The sequence below is a fragment of the Notamacropus eugenii genome, chromosome 7, assembly GCF_028372415.1.
Source record: "Notamacropus eugenii isolate mMacEug1 chromosome 7, mMacEug1.pri_v2, whole genome shotgun sequence".
In the NCBI taxonomy this organism is placed as follows: domain Eukaryota; kingdom Metazoa; phylum Chordata; class Mammalia; order Diprotodontia; family Macropodidae; genus Notamacropus; species Notamacropus eugenii.
This window is the reverse complement of record NC_092878.1, coordinates 27,533,810-27,551,008: the sequence shown is the minus strand read 5'-3', so window position 1 is coordinate 27,551,008 and position 17,199 is coordinate 27,533,810. Positions and strand designations below refer to the sequence as shown.

Genomic DNA, 17,199 nt, shown 5'->3' with positions numbered 1-17,199 from the left:
GAGCCTGGGCAAGTCACTTAACCTCTCACTGTTCTCAAAGTTATGAGAATGTGCCAAACTGCATTGGTAAAGGTAATTCCTCACCTAGGAGTTCCTCATACGATTAAAATCACAGTCTAGCTTCTATTCCTATATGTAAACCTTACACTTGGATTCAAGAAACTGAATTCAAAAGTACAAGATGAGGGAAAGTTAAACAGTAGTTTATCTAAGAAATACCTGGTGGTTTAGTGGACTGTAAGGCCAATATGTATCAAGAATAGTATAGCAGCCAAAAAAAGGGAAACCTATCTTGAGTGACTTCAGGAGATGTACAGCTTCTAGGAATAAGGAGGTGATAGTACCATTGTACTCTGCCCAGGTCAGACCATGTAAGTTACCTTGTATTCAGTTCTGGCCACCACGCAGTCAAAGACATTGGGCCTTCAGTTCATGCCACTTGAGTAACAACTGAAAGTTTAACCTGGAGAAGAGAAGGGGAGGGGGGCGGGTGGCTGGGTGGAATGGAGGTGATATGTGATATCTGTCTTAGAATACTTGAAAGAAAGTCCTTCTGCTGGAAGAGGAACTGTACTGGTTCTGTCTGGTCACAGGGAGAATGAAGAAGAGTAACAGAAGTTACAAAGAGGCAAATTGAGGTTGTGGTATAAGGAAAAAGTTCCAAACAATTAAGAAATATTCCAAAATGGACTGAGCTGCTTTCAAAGTTTGTGGATTTCTTCTCACTTGAGCTCTCTGAGCCAAGGCTAGACAGACATTTATCAAATATGGTGTGATGGGGATTCTTTTCAAGTATGAATTGGTTCCTAAAAGTAATTTGCAAAGACAGAGAACAGACCCATGTATCCCAGACAGAAGGGTGCCATATATATATATCAAAATATTCATAGCATCCCTTTTTTTGTGCAAAGAAGTAGGAACAAAGCACATGCCTATCAACTGGATAATGGTAAAACAGAATGTGGTACGTAAATTTAATGGAATGTTACTTAATTATAAAAAACAACTATGAAGAAGCGGAATAGGTATCAAAAGATACATGAGGTAAGGAAAACCAAGAAGATAATATACACAATGGTCACAACTATGAAAATGGAAAGTACACATACTTGAAGGCTATGTAATTATGAACAAACCTGGCCACAGAGTACTAAGAAAATGTACCTCCCTCCTTTCTCTGCAGAGGTGGGATACAATGGGTGTGAAACATTACTTATAATGGTCTCAGTCAATGTGGTTTTGTTTTATTTTTTTCTCTTTTTAAATTTTTTGTTAAAAATAGAGATGGCTCTCCCTATGGGCAGAAGAGGAAGATTTTAATATTTTAACATTTTAATTTAATTTATTTTAACATTTCAAGTTTTAATATTTTACTATAATTTTAGCATTTATGATATAAATCTCTCATTTATTTATTAATATGAATATTAAAATATTTAATATTTTAAAATGAAGGTGATGTTAAAAACAAGTTATCAGTAAAAAAATATTCTTTAATAAGATGGATCAGATGGTTTCTGAAGTTTCTTTCAATTTTGAAAGATGATCCTATCACTATTTCTGAGACCCAAACTGGCAATCTCAACAACATTCTCACCATATTCATTCAGGTGAAGAAATATAGTTTAGTGGGGGAGTGACACTTTCAGTAACAATGTCACCACCTACGTAGTCTCCACTCTCTTTCCATAAGCACCAAAAAAGCGACTGAAGCATGTTCCAATTTGGTTCTGTTATACTCAAGGTTGGAGAAAGGTGACTGACTTTTTTGCCTCAATTTATCCATCTGTAAAAGAGGCAGATATGCCAAGAGTATCACAATTCATTCACCACAACTATCATATCTTTCTGGAGCCCATCCATACAGGTGGCATATCAAATTCTATGACACAAAATGAAAGATAATAAATTGGGACAATGTTATTTCTTCCCTCCTTCATAGTTTCCTAACTATCAGGTCATTTCCTCTTGGTGAGAAAGGTAACAAAATGACCTTCTCAGGTCAATACCAAGGGCTCTCTCTTTCCTTTTTTATAAGCCTTGAAATGTTACCCTCTATAATATCAGAGTTGGTATACCAATTCAATGGAAAGAAACAGGACCAAAGAATATTCCACTCTCTCTTACCACAAAATCATCCCTAGACACCTAAACCCAAATCAGAGCAGTGTCCGGGGATGTTCATGGCTTTTGCTATACCTGAAAGCTTTGACGTATTCTATGTAAGGATGCAATCTCTTCAGGAAGGCCGCAAATAATATCGGCGAGCTAGCATCTATATAGTGCTTTAAAATCTGCAAAGGGCTTACAAAGGTAATCACAATAACCTTATGAGGTAGGTGATATTATTATCCTTATCTTATAGATGAGGAAACTGAGGCAGACCAAATGACTTGCTGAGAATCACAAAGTATCTGAGACTGAATTTAAACTCAGATCTTCTTAACTCCAGGTCCAGCACTTTCTCAGCCATGGCTGTAATTTTTAATCATATGGACAAATAAATAACTCCTGTAACCTTGGAGGCAAGTAGAAAAAAGCAACCAGTAAATAATCCCTTTCAGGAGGTATACAAACACAGTAAAACTCTAGCATGACACAGATGATTACGATGGCTCTAGATGTTCTTCATCTTATCTAAACTTCTTTTATTCTTCCCAGCTCCAAGCACAGAACTTGGCACAAAACAGTCTCTTAAGAAACACTTGTTGGATCTTGAATGATTTGTATAATGCCAGTCAAATCATTTTCCTTGAAATATAACATATCCTAAAATTCTGTTACTGGTTAGTCAGTAATACAGAAATGAATCCCATCTGCATGCTACAAAACAGTTCTACTCAAATATTAAAAACCCAGTTACCAGGAGGTGTGACCTAGGCACATCACAACCTCTATGCGCTCCAGGTAACTCCCTAGGACTTATCTACTAAGCCATAGATGGGTCAGGATCTCATGAGAAGAGGAAGTTTCTGTATCAGGAGGTTCTACATTGACAAAATCATTTATGTGCTTTAGGGGTTCTTCTGTCCAGTGCCTGCACTTCCTTCACTTTGGTTTATCCAACAACAACCAGGCTATCCAAAGATCTATACATGCCTTTAAGAGACAAGCAAAGTAGGTGGATAACATTCAGAAAAACTGAAGATCTACATAAAACATATGAGCTTTTAGCTAGGTAGCTCAAGGACTAAGATGTAGTCAAGGAGTTATACTCAATAATGAATCATATTTATCATTAAATGGCAAGACAAGAATTCTACCACCAATGAAATCCTTGAAGAATTCTACTCACAATAAAGTGATATTCCACCTCAACTCATTTCATAGCACCTCTGTCCTCATATTCCATCACCAGTCAAACCACCTTCTATATGGCTGCCATCTACCACTTCTCTACCTTTACAAAAGCCAATGCACTCCTTTCTCACCATCACCTTTTAGAACCCTTAGCTTCCTTCAAGTCTCAACATGTGAAGAAAACAAATTTTAATACCTTTACTTTACAAGGTCTTCTATTCTTCCTTTGCAAGTAACTTATAAAAATAAACATTTAATATTAGAAATAATCTCCCATACTTTAGTAAAATTTATTTCTCTTTCTCCAAAAAGAATTTCAAATTTCATCTTCTCAAGTATATCTTCCTTGACTATAAAAAAGTGGGATGTGGATCCTGCTATTCTAAACACAAACTACTTCTAATACCAAAGAAAACGGGATTTTAAAATACATTTAAAATGAATGTCTCTATGGAAACAGGGTCTCTCAAGAATATTTAGACATGACCTGACACTCAACAAACTGCGAACTTTCAAATATTTACAATCTTGTTGGTGAGTCAAAAGAACACACATGAAATAAGTAGGCAACAATACAAGACAGTAAATAATTAAGGGTTAAATTGTGTGATTCAGTAAATATAAGCACCAATGGGAATTCAGAGAAAAAGAATTCAAGCTAATGGAGCTGGTAAAGTAAAAAACAACAGCAAAGTGGAAACAAAGTAGGCATATCCATCAACTGGAAAATAGCCAAACTGTGACATACAAATGTCATGGAATATTAGTGTACTGCAAGAAATAATGAGTATGAACAATTTAGTAATACCTGAGAAGACCTGTATGAATACAGAACAAAAGAAGTGAAACCAGGAGGACAATTTATTCAGTAGCACAATTCTAACAACTTTGAAAGACTTCAGAATTCTGATCACAGTAGTAGCAAAGACTTAAGAAATCAAGTCACAAGGTATTTATTAAATGCCTACTACATGCCAGGCACTGATGGTGAACATGTCTCCCAACTCTTCGCACAGAGGCCACAGCATGAGACATACATTTTGTTGATTTGTGTTGATCAGTGTGCTGATTTGTTTTGTCTACCATACTTACTTGTTCTAAGTGAGGGTTCTCTTTGGTTGAATAAGAGAAGTAGAGATTGAGTCAGTGTGAAGTGATAGATGTTTAAAAAAAAAAAAAAAAGACAAAAAATACAGGGAAAATAAAGTTCAAATATTTTATAGGAGGTTGTAGTGTAGGGGGAGGAGGAAGATAAACCTCCAAACTTAAATGTATATAGTTTATAAATTCCAACAACAGCTAGCTAATTACACCCTAAAAGTCCTTCATAATCTGACACTATCAGTACCGTCCACCTTACTTTCAAATCAGGACAATTTCTGCTGTCCCCAGTAAAGGAAGTAATAGTTGTTCTGTGTTTGTCCTGGTCAGATCAAAGCACATCTGTAAGTATTACTTTCAGATCTGAGAAGCACATGTTAGGAAAGACATTGATAAGCTAGAAGGCTTTCATAAGACAACAACCAGGGTGGTAAGAATCAAAAAAGAAATTTGCTATTACTTTATAAAATATATGCACTTATTGGGGGAGCTAGGTGGTGCAGTGGATAGAGCACCAGTACAGGATTCAGGAGGACCTGAGTTCAAATCTCCCATCAGACACTTGACACACACTAGCTGGGTGACCTTGGGCAAGTCACTTAACCCCAATAGCCTCATCCTGGGTCATCTCCAGTCATCCTGATAAATATTTAGTCACTGGATTCAGATGGAGGAGAAGTGAGGCTGGTGACCTGCACAGCCCTCACTCAAAACAAAGTCAAATGCAAGTTATGTGATTATTTCCCTGATAGCATGGTCTTTGGCAATGAAGGACGAACACACTTAATATGCACTTGTAAAAACAAACTGTAGACAAATAAGAGAAGTTTACTATCATTTCCGGCACAATTCTCTTTTGCTCTTTTTTGTGTATTCACATTTATAGTTTCATATCTAATCTTTTCCTTTTGTTCTTTTTGTATTAGAAAATCAATTAATCAACATTTATTAAGCAACTATTATGTGCCAGATACTATGCTAAACACAGAGGATACAAAAAGAGGCAAAAAATAGTCCCTGTCCTCAAGGAACTGACAATTTAATGAGACACAACAAGCAAAAAAATATGTACAAACAAGCTACACACAGGATAAATAGGAAATAATTAACAGAGGGAAGGCATTAGAATTAAAAGGGGTTGGGGAAGGCTTCCAATAAAAGATGGGATTTTAGTTGGGTCTTAAAGGAAGTCAGTGAAACAAGTCAGTGTCTAAGAGGGAGAATTCCAGGCACTGGGGGAAAGGGGGAAGTGGAGGGATAGTAATGTGTTTTTTAATGGGAACAGCTAAGACGCCAGATGTAGGAAGACAGGTGGGGGCTAGATTTTGAATTCCAAACAGAGCATTTTGTATTTAATTCTAGAAGCAATAAGAAGCCATTGGAGTTTATGGAGTGAAAGGAAAGGGGTGGGGAGAATGTGGGGATGTGTGTGACATGACTGAACCTGTATTTTCAGAAAATCACTTTAGTACCTAAATGGAAGACGGATTGGAATGGGAAGAGACTTGAGGGAAGCAGACCCACCAGCAGGCTATTTCAATAATTATGGCATGAGGTGATAAGGGCCTGCACTAGAGTGACAGCAGTGTCAAAGCAGAGAAAGGAGAGTATTTCAGAGATGTTGCAAAGGTGAAATTGACAGACTGTGGTAACAACCTGGGGTGGGGAGGGGGTAACAATTGAGGATGAGAGGAAGAGTATGGGACTTGGGGTTTGGAAGGATAGTGTTGACCCTACAGTAAAATGGAATGTGCTGGTGGGGGAGGTATTAGGGGCCAAGCAGAACAAATCTAATCCCTCTTCCATGAGATAAACCATTCAAATACCTGAAGACAGCTATTATGTTGCCCTTAAGTCTTCTATTCTCCAGAATAAACACTGCCAATTCCTTTAACTAAATTTCTTTCAGCCCTCACCACCCTGGTTGTTGTCTTATGAAAGCCCTCCAGCTTATCAATGTCTTTCCTAAAATGTGCTTCTCAGATCTGAAAGTAATACTTACAGATGTGCTCTGATCTGACCAGGGCAAACACAGAACAACTATTACTTCCTTTACAGCAGAAACTGTCCTGATTTGAAAGTATGGTGGACAGTACAGCTAGTGTCAGGGTATAATTAGCTAGCTTTTGTTGGAATTTATAAACTATATACATTTAAGTTTGGAGGTTAATCTTCCTCCTCCCCCTACAATACAATCTCCTATAAGAATCTGCCTGATAGAACTGATAGCTTCATGCCATCTTGCTTTTTCTGATATGCCCAGTTGTTAGTGTTTTCTCTTTCTTGAAATTAATTTACATTTGTTTATCTGGGTATATGTTGCATCCCAACAGAAGAAGGGCAGGGGTCTTTTTCACTTTCTGTCTTTGTATCCCTAGGATCTAGTTCAGCATATTCGACATAGTGGATGCTTAACACATATATGCTGAATTGAACTTACATAGAAACATTCTTCAGCAAAGCTACAAGTTGGAAACTGAGCTCCAAGAGAAAAATGCAAAAATAAGTGACTCCACTATATTTTCTAGTTATCCTTCTTTCTCCAATATACAGTCTAATTAAAGAATCATTTGTTTAGTACTTATTTACTAAAATAGGGTCTATATATGAATTAAAAACAAAACTGTATTCAGCCACTATCCCATCCAAATACCTATATATCAAAACCCAACTAGCTTTCTCCTCCCTTTGCACTGCTAGTCCAGGAAAAAAAAAATCAAATGAAATCAGCAAATAAGCTTCACTAATGCAACATTAAGACTAAAATGTAAAACTTTGCCATGACACTTCTCATACACAGCATCTTCAGAATGCACTTCAAAATGTGTTCTCCCCCAAACATGAATGACATTTAATAATATTACTTTTTGGTTATTTTCTTGGCCAGTTTATAGAAATAACAATTTTTACTTAAAATATTTATGGACCTAGTCTCTTAAAGGAAATGTAATTAATACTATTAGAAATTATAAATTCTTCGAGTGCAGGAAGACTCTTGTATTTTTATCCAAGAAAATGTCTTAAAAATACTCATGGGCCTATTCAAAGGTAAACGTAACCGAAGCTACAGCAAGTTATAAACTCCTTGAGGGAAGGGTCCTATTTATATTTTGTATCCATAGTCCTGTAACAGCGCCTAGCATGTAGCAGAAGCAAGGAGTACAGAAAAACCATAAAGAACAAGAAATGTATAAATAAAAGTACAGGATGGGTTCCCATCCTATGGACTTCAGACTTCTGGAAGCGGGGGGAGGGAGGGGAGAGAGAGAGATCATGTAATTATTGCAAGTAGTGTAAGAATGTGTATATTTGGAACTGTGAAATTTTAGGTCTCATACTCTAAAATATTGGGAAAGACTTTAGCATATTTATAAAAACACCACCAGACACTGCACTGATCTCTAAAATAAATAACTTGGGCTTCTTTTTTCCTAGCCCCTCTGATGCTATTTATTTCATAATGACATGAAGCCAAAATGCCAAGCCAGAAAGGGAGGTACACCATTTTGGTATAACTAGAAGCCAGAAGACCAGGGGTTTTTATTCAAAGTGCAAAGGTTCTTTGAAAGAATCCAACTAAAGAGTTTACAGATTTGCCTAATTTTAAATATGGCCATATAAGCAGTCTATCTGATTACTGCTTACTAAGGCAGAGTTTAAGGTTCCCTATGCTTAGTTTTTTCAAGCTATATAGCAGGAATTTCTGAAAAACATTTTAACTCCCCCCATCTTAAAATTTTCAAGCTATCCTGGTTTAATTCTCTACACTTCAGCTTCATACCCCGGCCCTTTCTGAAATAGACAGAAGAGACAGATAAAAGAGACAGATGAAACTGAAGTAAAAAATAGTTCCTACATTTATGATTTGAGTCTACCCAAACAAGAACCTCCTCTAACTTCAGTTGGCCTTCTAGTAGTCACAGAAGGACCAACAATCATAGAAGCTTAAGCATCAATTTGCCAGGTTACTTCTGTACTTACACTTTGATGTCCCTACAGACTTGAAGCAAACAAGCTGAGAAGAAAATTAAACAAAAAAAAAGAAAGTTGAATGGGTTTCCTTCAAATCCAATTTGCTTACAAAAACCTTCAAAAACTATTCAACTACTGGTTGGAGTGAGCAAACAAAAAGACACCAAGATCAAAGAATTTAGGAAGCACTGGCCTTAGGGTTCTTTGGTAAAAGTCAAGTCAACAAGCATTTATTAAGCACCTACTAAGTTCCAGGCACCATGCTAGCCACCAGGGGATAAAAGAAAGAAAAAAACAGTCCCTGCCTTCAAGAAGTCCACAGTTTTATGGGGAAAACAATATGCAAACAACTATATACAAACAAGGTACCGACAAAAATGAAACAAGACAAAACTGGAGATAATCTGAGAGGGAGGACCCTAGCATTAAGCAGGATAGGAAAAGCAGAAGTAGTATGACTGGAGAAATATTCACCTAAAGGAGTCATTCTTCCCCCAGAGAACAAGCCCTCCCTCATGAAGCACAGATTTCTTCTGATCTTGACACTAAATACTTAGTAATACTTCATGGTTCACTGCCTTTTCCACATGGACCAGGACACAAAACAACTGCCACTCAAACTGTTCAGTTCACCAGGACATAAAAGTATCACACTAACAAATGAAATGCCCAGAATGCCTAAGATACAAAAATAAGGTAAAGTACCAAATTGTTGAAAGCACTGAAAGTACAGTTCAAAATTGCAATCTATAGCACTCCCCCAAGCAGATTATTCAGACTTTTTCCTTCCTGAAGGCCTTTTTGATGAATGCTTCTTGCTGGGTATCCAATAAAGAGCTCAATAAATGCATACTGATATACTACTCATTAGCACCTCTATTAGTGCTACATGGACTAGGGAAAGGAATTTTGATTTTCTTCTGATCACTGATTTTTAAGAAGGTTAATAGTGGTGGAAGCTGAGGAGATTGAATTAAATGGACATATCATTTTACTTCTCAGTTTCCTCATCTGTAAAACAGGGGTGAGGGTTAAATTTCTAAATCCTATGAGTTTACATGTCAATGCCTACCCAGAAGTTATCTGTGCTTGAGGCCCATCTTCCGGATGTCCTGGACAATTCTTGCCTCTACTAGTAGTACCACTACCACATTCTTGAATCTTTCATATAAGTTTTCAAAACTTTGCAAAAATAACAAAATAAAATGTGTGCGTGCGAGAGAGAGAGAGGCAGAGAGAGAGAGAGAGAGACAGAGAGAGACAGAGAGAGAGAGACAGAGACAGAGAGAGAAACTGGCCTTCCACACCTCTGCTGCTCCCTCTACTTCCCACAGTAAGTATCATGTTCATTCACCAAAAGGACAGGATCTAGCAAGTGTTTATTAAAGAGCTTGGGTGTCTTAGAACTATCTTCTTCAGTATGCTAGTTTCCTCTGAAGGGTTCAAATATTTTATAGACACTACAACAAACAGTTTGATTTTACAATTGGAGAATCTTTAATCCTCCTGGTTCCCAGTTAAGGTTCTATTTACCAGCATTTTCCAAACTTCTGCTGACAATCCTAACAAAATAGGACTTCTTTTCTATTTGAATATGAGATTCCCCTCCATTTATGTCACCAAATAAATTTTTTTCCCCCTGCATTCCTTCACTTTCAATTCCAAAATAGCCCTTGCTTTCCTCTCTTCAATAGCCCCTGTAATCCCAGAGCTTCCTCTCCTAATATGCGTTAGTCCTGGGTTTGGGCCTCAACAAAACAGACAGACTGTCCACCCCTACTTTAAGGCTAAGCTTCTATAGAATCCATTGTGGGAATACACTAGGGAATGCACTAGCCAAGCTCACTTTTCAACTTCTCTTTCTTTCTAGCATTTGTTAATAAAACCCAGAAAATGCTCTTTCCACTACAGCTTGGCTTCTGGCATCACAGCTGGCAATGGAAGTGCCTAAGTGACTGCTTTCTCCCCACAGCACTTTCAAGACGAAAGAACCAGCCCAGGTAACTCGAAAGCCATTAGGCTAAAAGTTGTTTTTTTCATTTCTCTTGCATAAACCCCAAGTAGGAAAGGATTCTGGGATGCCTGAGTAAAAAGGTCCTCCCATCAGGCCTCTGTCACAGGCCCTCCATGCCACCTTACAAAACTGCCCAGGGCTGTACACAGCATCTGACCTGCTTCCTTCTCCTTCTCTCGTTACTGTTAACTTTGTTTTGACATCCCATTCGGGGCCTTCCCAACCACAAATGGCCCTGGTCTCCCGAACCGAGCCCACCTCATCTCTCTGCCTGGCACATGCAGAGGGACCCCGCCATCTCCTGCCCAGAACCAGTCCCGAGTGTGCCCCCGGTGCCCCCGGCCCCCGGCCTGCCCCACTCGATCCTCTACGCGCACACGCTGCACTCACTCCTAGAAACCTCCCAGCCTCGGGGAGGAAGACGCAGCGCTACTTCCTAACTCTCTCCTCGGGGCTGGCCGGAGCGAGCCCCCCGGGGGGGAGCCGGGGGCCGGCCTCCCCTCCCGCTCGCCGCCCCCAGCCCGCCGGTACCCCGGACACAGACCCCTCCCCCAGCTCCCCCGGCCCCTGGTGCCCGGGGCGCTTCGCTCCCGTCCCCGCCCCACCACCCAGGTTCACGGCGCCAAGTACTCGGGGACTCCAGCTTCAGGCCCGGGCCGGGCTCCTCCCGGCCCCGGGAGCCCCGAGGAAGGGCTGAGGCGGGTGGGAGGAGGGGAAGCCGGCAGACGGGAGGGAGGGCCGGGCGCCCGGAGGTGGAGGCCCCGCGGCCCGGCCCTGGCCCCGGCCCGGCCGCCCCCCGCTCAGCCCTTTCCTTCCCGCCCCCGCCGCGGCCTGCCCCTTTACCTGATCCAGGTTCTCGTCACTGCCGCTGTCCTCCGTGTCCGAGTCGATCACAACGCGGCCTTTCCGCTTCTTGACCATGGTGGCACCCCGGCTCCCGCGCCGGACGCCGCCGCCCGGACTCCCCTCTTGCCCGCCAGCCAGTGCGACCGCCACCGCCGCCGCCGCCGCTCGACCCACACAAAGGCGACCGCGCATGCGCGCTCCTCTCCGCCGCCAGGCCCCGCCCCCTCCCCTCCGAGGCACGCCGTTCGCCCCGCCCCGCTGTCGCCGTGAGATCCACCCCCTTTACCCGACGGAACGCGGCGGGACAGGCGGGGGGGGGCTGTCGGGAGGGAGAGAGGAGGCGCGGAGAGCGAGGGGCGGGGCCGGCGGCGTGGGGAGCCTGCTCCGCGGGCTCCCGCGTGCTGCTGCACGGGGCACTTTCAGGGCAATGGCAAGCGGGGCGCGCTGCAGGCGCCTTTTATTCGTGGGAGACCCTTTGAGTTCACACCCCCGAAAAGAGCCAGGAAGACTGCCAGAGCTGACTCTGAGTGCACGTGTTGGCACGGGGATGGGGTGAGGCGGGGAGCGGGTGGGCCAGCCGAGGTGCCCCCCGTGCCCTCCCCGGGCTGACTTGGCATTGCCCCGCGTGTCTCCTGCGTGTGCGCGGTGGTGTGCGGGCTGCCTCCCCGGTAGGACGCGCACTCTGGGGGAGCAGGTTTGCTTTTCTTGCCTCCCACCCCGTGCTCTCCACGATGCCTGCGCTGGGGAGTGCTGAATAAGGCTGGCTGCCCTCAAAAATACAGGTGCTGGGCATATGCACAATTAAATGTATCGTAGCTGATCATCATCACCATCTTCAGAACCGGGCTCAACTCAGCTTCTTTGGTCTGGTGTTCTCACGGATTGCCAATTTGTTCCAAATTTAATGACAATGAAAAATTAACATACACAAATACAGTGGGTCTGCACGAAACTGGGAATTGCATTATTTCAAAAAAGTTCCCTCACAGTGCTTTGCGTGTTTTTTAAAGTTTTTTTTGCTGCAACTGCTATTTTTATAAAATGTTTTGATTTTGCTTTCTTCATTCTTATCACTTCCTACACCATTCTAAACATCATTTTCCATTAATTATTTCTTTTGGCATGATAACATCCCATTATATGCATATATGACAATTTGTTTTGCCATCCTCCAATAGTTGATTGGTTGTTTCCAGTTTTTTTCCTATTAAATATAGTGCTACAATAAATATTTTGAAATAAGAATCTTTCTGAGTACTTTCCACTATTTCGGTTCTGAAAGAGGGAAGACAGAGGAAGCAGCACTAGAGTCTTTTCCATGCTAACCCATTCATTCCCCTGTACTCCAAACTGATAATGATAGCTCATGTTTCCGTAGCCCTTTAAGATTCGCAAAGTGCTTTTCCAGTGAGATATGTATGTAAAGAGCTTTGTAAACCTTAAAGCACCGTGTCAGTTTCAGCTATTATACCATAAATTGTTTCATTTTATCCTCTAACCAATCCTGTAAAGTGCTATTTTGCAGAAGGGGAAACTAAGGCTAAAAAGGGTTTGGTCAAATTTTCTAATGCAAATAAGTATCTGAGGTAGGATTCTAACCTATGCCTTTTGCTTAGAAGTTCAATATGCTATATACACTGTATCACCCTAAATATCCTTCCCTCCAGATGCCCTTGATGGGGACCAGCTGAACAAGTTGAGGTATATGATGGAATACTATTGAGCTTTAAGAAGTGATGAGCAGGATACTCTCAGAAAAACCTGCTAAGACTTACATGAACTGATACAAAGTGAAGTCAGCAGAACCAGAAGAATATTACTGCAATATTGTATGATGATCAACTGCGAATGGCTTAGCTACTCTTAGTAATATGATGATCCAAGACAACTCTGAAGGACATGATGAAAAATGCTACCTGTCCCCAGACAAAGAAATGATAAGAGTCTGAATACAGATCAAAGCATACTTTTTTTACTTTATTTTTCTTGGGGGTTTTTTTTGGTGTATTTTCTTTTGCATGACTAACATGGAAATATACTTTGCATAACTACATATGTATAACCTAATAAATAAATATCCTCACATCTCATACAATTCTGATACCATCCACCTACTAACTCTAAAATTTCTCAGAAGTATTTTGCATATACGCTAGAAAAATGGCAGTACACCACAATATTTCTATTCTTTTATTTAGTTCAATGAACATCTGAAAAAGAAAGCAGAATGGTTTCATCAAGAAGAGGTCATTTCATCTTATTTTCTTTTTTGGTTTTTTTTTGTTTGTTTTATTGCCAGTTACCAGATACATAAATAAGGAAAATAACTTAAATATAGGCAAGTAGTTGGCATAGAGGCAATTAGGTGGCTCAGTGATGGGCCTGGAGTCAGGAAGATGAGTTCAAATGTGGCCTCAGATACTCAGCTGTGTGATCCTGGGCAAGTCACTTAACCTCTGTTTGACCTAATCTACTACAGAAAGAAATGGCAAATCACCCCAGTATCTTTGCCAAGAAAACCCCATTATATAGTCTCAAAGAGTTGGACATGTCTGAAGGACTGAGCAACAGCAAATATTGGCATAATAGGTAGAATGCTGACCTTCAGTTCAGAAAGACTTGCTATGTCCTTCCTCTGGCATTTACTGACTTTGTGGTGCTACATAAACCACTTCATTTCCCATATGTAAAATGGGGTTAATAGTAGCCTTCGCATTACAGGGTTGTTGCTAAGAATAAAGTGAGATATTTGCAAAACACTTAAAAGTGCTCCAAAAATGCTAACTGTTATTATTTACATATATTTACAAAAGCAAAATCTTTTGATGATATTGGCAAAAAGGACAAATTTGAGTTAGACCAACTACAAATAAATGGATTTGAAAATGGACTTAAAAGAATAATAGGTACTAATGGTTGCACATCAATTACTGTATTCTAGGGCTAGGGTTTTGCTGTATTCTGTCCTGGACGGATCAGATCTAGAGTATTGTATTTAGTTGGGAGTTGGTCCTTGGGGGAAGGATGATAAGATCACAGATTTAGAGTTGAAATAGTCCTTACAGATCATCACAGTACATCGATAAATGGAAGAAAGTCATAAGTTGGACAACCAGGAGGTCCTCAAGATGATGCCATGTAAGGAGAAGTTGAAGGCTTAGCTAGGAAAAGAGGTTTAAAAGGAGTGTGGGTTTAAAAGGGGTGTGAGACCTGACAGCTGTTTGCAAGGGATCAAACTCATTTTTCTTGGCCTCATACAATTCTTGGAGCAATGAGTAGAAACTACAAACAGGCAAGATTGAGGTTTGATGGGTAAAGGAAAACTTCCTAACAATTCAGTCATCTAAAAGTAGAATGGGCAGCATCACAAGGTAGTAGATTCCCTCTCACTAGAGATCTTCAATCAGACTGACTGAACATTTGCCCTATATATTGTAGAAGGGATTCCTGTTCAGGTATGAATTCAGTCTTTTTGTTGTTTGTGCTGTGACAGTTTGTCATGTCATTATGTAGCAGATACACTTATGGAACATTCCATTCCCAAAATTATGGTGAGCAGTGTTGTGTAAGGCACTGTTTTTATACAATAAATATATTTGGTTGACCAGACAACAGTGTAGCTACTTAAGAGAAGGGACATTGCTTTTCATACACACAAATATCTCTGCCAATAATATTTATTGTATTCTAATCGAGGGGTATGTTTTTGCCCCATTGTTCTCCCAGGGACAAACCGTAGACTCAGGGTTTATGGAAAAATCTGTTCCACAGAAAGGTGTTGAACCCAAGTTGCAGAATAAGACCTATATTTTTGGATGTGACCAACCTGGAATTCTGTTTTGCTTGACTATATGTATTAGTTACAAGGATTTTGTATTTCTTTTTTTTTTCCTCAATGGAGAGTGAGGGGAGAAAAGAGAAAATATAAAATTTTATTAGTTAAAAAATTATATTTAAAAAAGGCCAGGTATAGTGGTGGACATCTGTAATCCTGGCTACCTGGTCCTCATCCCAAGTGGGACACTGAGGTAGACATAGTCAACCCATCTAGCCTGGTCTATCTGCTAAGGTGTGCCAGTCAGATCCAGCAGCCATGGATAGAAATCAGGTACATGATAGCCAAGACATCCCAACTGGGATTCATGATAATAAAAAGATTGAATAGCAGGACAGTCCTGCTTGGCTCATAGCTGCCTTGTCACTTTAGCCAGCTTCTCAAGTTCCCCAGGGCAGATGTCTAGACAGTAAGTGAAGCCAAAGTAGAGGATTGCCCACTGACCCAGGAAGTCCTCTTTGTATTAGGGTCAGCCTGGGTATGGAGCACCAAGAAAAAGTCACCCTAGCCCATAGATACTCTGCTGTTGCTACTAATTCTGCCCAGTCCAAGCCCAAAAAGACATGTCACCTGCAGGCATCTAGTCTAACTGAGTCATTTTACAGATGAAATTCAGAGGTCTTACTCAGTCATATAATAAATAGAGCTAGGGTTTGAATCCAGGTCTTTTGACTGTAGATCCAGTTCTCTTTCCACTGTGTCACTACATCTATGTGCATTAAATTCATGTTGTATTTTTAGGATCAAAGATCACTACAGATGGCAACTGCAGTGATGAAATTAAAAGATGCTTGGCTCCTTAGAAGGAAAACCATGGCAAATCTCAGCTTACTAAAAAGCAGAGACATCACCTGACTGGCAAAGGTGAATCAACACTTTCTGAGTTGTGGTACTGCAAAAGACTTTTGAGAGTCCCTTGGACAGCAAAGAGATCAAAACAATCAACACTTAAAGAAAAGAGTTCGAACTATTCTTTGGAAAGAAAAATACTGAAGTTGAAGCTTAAATACTTTGGCCACAAAATGAGAAGACAAGATTCAGTGGAAAAGCTTCTGATGTTGGGAAAAACTGAAGGCAAAAGGAAAAAGGACGGCAGAGGATGAGATGGTGTCATGGAAACAATGACCATGAGTCTGGAAGACTTCAGGACATAGAAGAATCTATGTGCTACAGTCCATGAGGTCATGAAGAGTCAGACACCACTGACCAGCAACAAAATATTTCTCTTGTAGTCATTGTCATAGTCTTCTGAGAAAGTAACTGACTCTGCAGGCTGGTGCCAAGTATCTGGAAGTATATTGGAAAACTTGCCTTGAGTTACAGTTAACCTTGAATTATAATATAGCAGTAAGGCACAATAAATTTACTAAACACTGGCAACCAAGTAGCTTAGATGACTGTCACATCAACTGGAAGACCTTTGTCTCACATCTGTACTGAATATTCTTGAAGATGCAAAGGAAGAATCCATATGTGGGGGGAGCATGCATACACAAAGAAAAATCTGGTAGGGTTTTGGCTCAGATGTCATCTTCTCCATGAAGCCTCCCATGATTTCCCCAGCTGAAGGTAAACCCTTCTTTTTCTGAATTGCCATGTAACTTCGCTTGTACCTCCCAAACGTATATATGAAAGCCATTGTCACATTGTAATTATTCACATCCATAGTTTACCCTGGATAAGGTCAGTGCTGCGGCTAGGAGGAGTTGGATCCTAGGCAAAGAGGGAAATAGTACCTAGGATAGGGAAGGTGGTACAGGATTTTGGAGCATAACAACGGAAGTCTTCCTGAGGGTTCTGGAAAGGTAAGTGATGGTTTTCTCCTCCTCCTCTTCCTTCTCCTCCTTCTTATATTTTATTTTTTTTCCAGTTACATATAAAGATAGTTTTCAACATTCATTTTTTTCTAAAATTTTGAGTTCCAAATTTTTCTCTTTGATCTGCATTCAGACTCTACGGTTCTTTCTCTGGAGTTGGTTAGCATTTTCCATCACCAGTCTTTGAATTGGCTTGGATCGTTGTATTGCCAAGGAGCTAAATCAGTCATGGTGGATCCCCTCACAATACTGCTGTTACTGAGTACAATATTCTCCTGGTTCTGCCCAATTCACTCAGCAGCATCAGTTCCTGC

General features: G+C 40.6%; 1 protein-coding gene across 2 annotated transcripts in view; it reads right to left on the bottom strand.

The window, feature by feature from the left end:
- The window catches only part of RTF1 (RTF1 homolog, Paf1/RNA polymerase II complex component), a 46,150-nt gene extending 34,231 nt beyond the window's left edge, over positions 1 to 11,919 (bottom strand). For both annotated transcript variants that reach the window (XM_072623843.1, XM_072623842.1), the window contains exon 1: positions 11,231 to 11,919. In XM_072623843.1, coding sequence (XP_072479944.1) covers positions 11,231 to 11,425 — 195 coding nt within the window. In that variant the 5' untranslated portion in view covers positions 11,426 to 11,919. The remainder of the gene's footprint in view (positions 1 to 11,230) is intronic.
- Positions 11,920 to 17,199: the final 5,280 nt, after the last annotated feature.